The sequence below is a fragment of the Numida meleagris genome, chromosome 9 (assembly GCF_002078875.1).
Source record: "Numida meleagris isolate 19003 breed g44 Domestic line chromosome 9, NumMel1.0, whole genome shotgun sequence".
Lineage (NCBI taxonomy): Eukaryota > Metazoa > Chordata > Aves > Galliformes > Numididae > Numida > Numida meleagris.
In genome coordinates, this window is record NC_034417.1 from 18,821,855 (window position 1) to 18,823,090 (window position 1,236).

A 1,236-nucleotide genomic window follows, 5' to 3' on the forward strand; every position below is an offset into this window, starting at 1 on the left:
TAATTAGAGTGAGCCACAGGCAGGAGGATGCTGAACCAACGTGGGTGACAAGTGCTCAAGCTGAGGTTGGTTGACCTCATAAGTGCTGCAGTTGTCTTGTCAGATAGCATCTTTTACTCATTTTTCCCTGTTTTTCCTGGCTTGCTGTTGCAAGAACCCACTTTTACTCAAAAAATGAATGACGCGGGCAGTTTTAGATCCTAAAGCTCTGAAGGTTCTTTAGGCCCTCTCAAAAACATGCAAACATGGGACACATTTAAGGCTTTTCCTAAGTATCGTAGGCTCGCCCCATGTCGTTTCACTCCCGAGGCATTTAAAGCTCGGGAGAAGGAGTAGGAAGTGGAGTCGCAAATTCCAATTTTAATGAACTTATTGCTGCAGGAATGCTTGTCCACCTCCCCCTCCGGTGCTGCCCCCCGGGAGGGCCCCCGCGTTCTCCCCTCAGCGCCCCGCGGCCCCGCTGAGGAGAACGGCGGCCTCAGAGTCCCGTTCCCTTCGCGGAGCGATGACAGGGGGCCGCAGCGTCACAGAGGGGAAACTTTCCCCACTGAGGGTTCGGGAACACTCCCGCAGCCCGGCGTGCGTGTGGAGAAACTGCTGCGGGACCTCGCAGCCCCGCAAAGCGGGGAGAGAGAGAGAGATCCCTGAGGGAGCGCAGGGGAGGGACAAAATGGCGCCGCGATTCAAACGCTGCGCGCTGCGTGCGGGCGGGAGGGGGCGGCGGGGGGGGGCGGTGTCCCGGCGGGGTTCACTGCGCCTGCGCCCGGAGTTGCAAGATGGCGGACAGTGCGGAACTAAAGGTAAAGCGCAGCTCCAATTCCCTCCGCGACGCCGCTCGGGGCCGCGCTCCTCTCAGCGCTGCGGGGCGAAGCGAGGCGCTGCGCGGTGACTCCGCGGGGCTGTCTCCCGCTGGGGGCTGAGGGATGGAGCGGGGCGGGGAGCGGAGCTCTCCCCGCCGGGCAGTCCCCCCCCCGGGCGTTGGGAGCAGCCGGGGGGGGGCAGCGGTTGAGCCGCCCTGAGATCCTCGGGGCGGGTGCGGAGCGCTCCGCTCGGAGCTGGGGGACGAGGCCGCGAGAACGGCTCTGTCCGGGGCTGACAGGCGGCCGGGCCCCCCCCGCGCGGCCACGGGGGCCGTTACGAGGCGTTGGCAGCCCCCCCCACCTCCCTCCCCCCGGGCCTCCCTTCTGTCAGCGAAGTTATTTCTCCCTTAACTCCGCGGGGGTGGGGACCTCGTAG

At 64.5% G+C, this 1,236-nt stretch overlaps 1 protein-coding gene across 2 annotated transcripts in view; it reads left to right on the forward strand.

Moving 5' to 3' along the window:
* Nucleotides 560-1,236, forward strand: part of PIAS1 (protein inhibitor of activated STAT 1) — a 51,437-nt gene continuing 50,760 nt past the window's right edge. Inside the window, exon 1 of one of the 2 annotated variants that reach the window (XM_021407009.1) lies at nt 560-800. In XM_021407009.1, coding sequence (XP_021262684.1) covers nt 777-800 — 24 coding nt within the window. In that variant the 5' untranslated portion in view covers nt 560-776. The remainder of the gene's footprint in view (nt 801-1,236) is intronic. The other variant, XM_021407011.1, reaches the window with a different exon arrangement.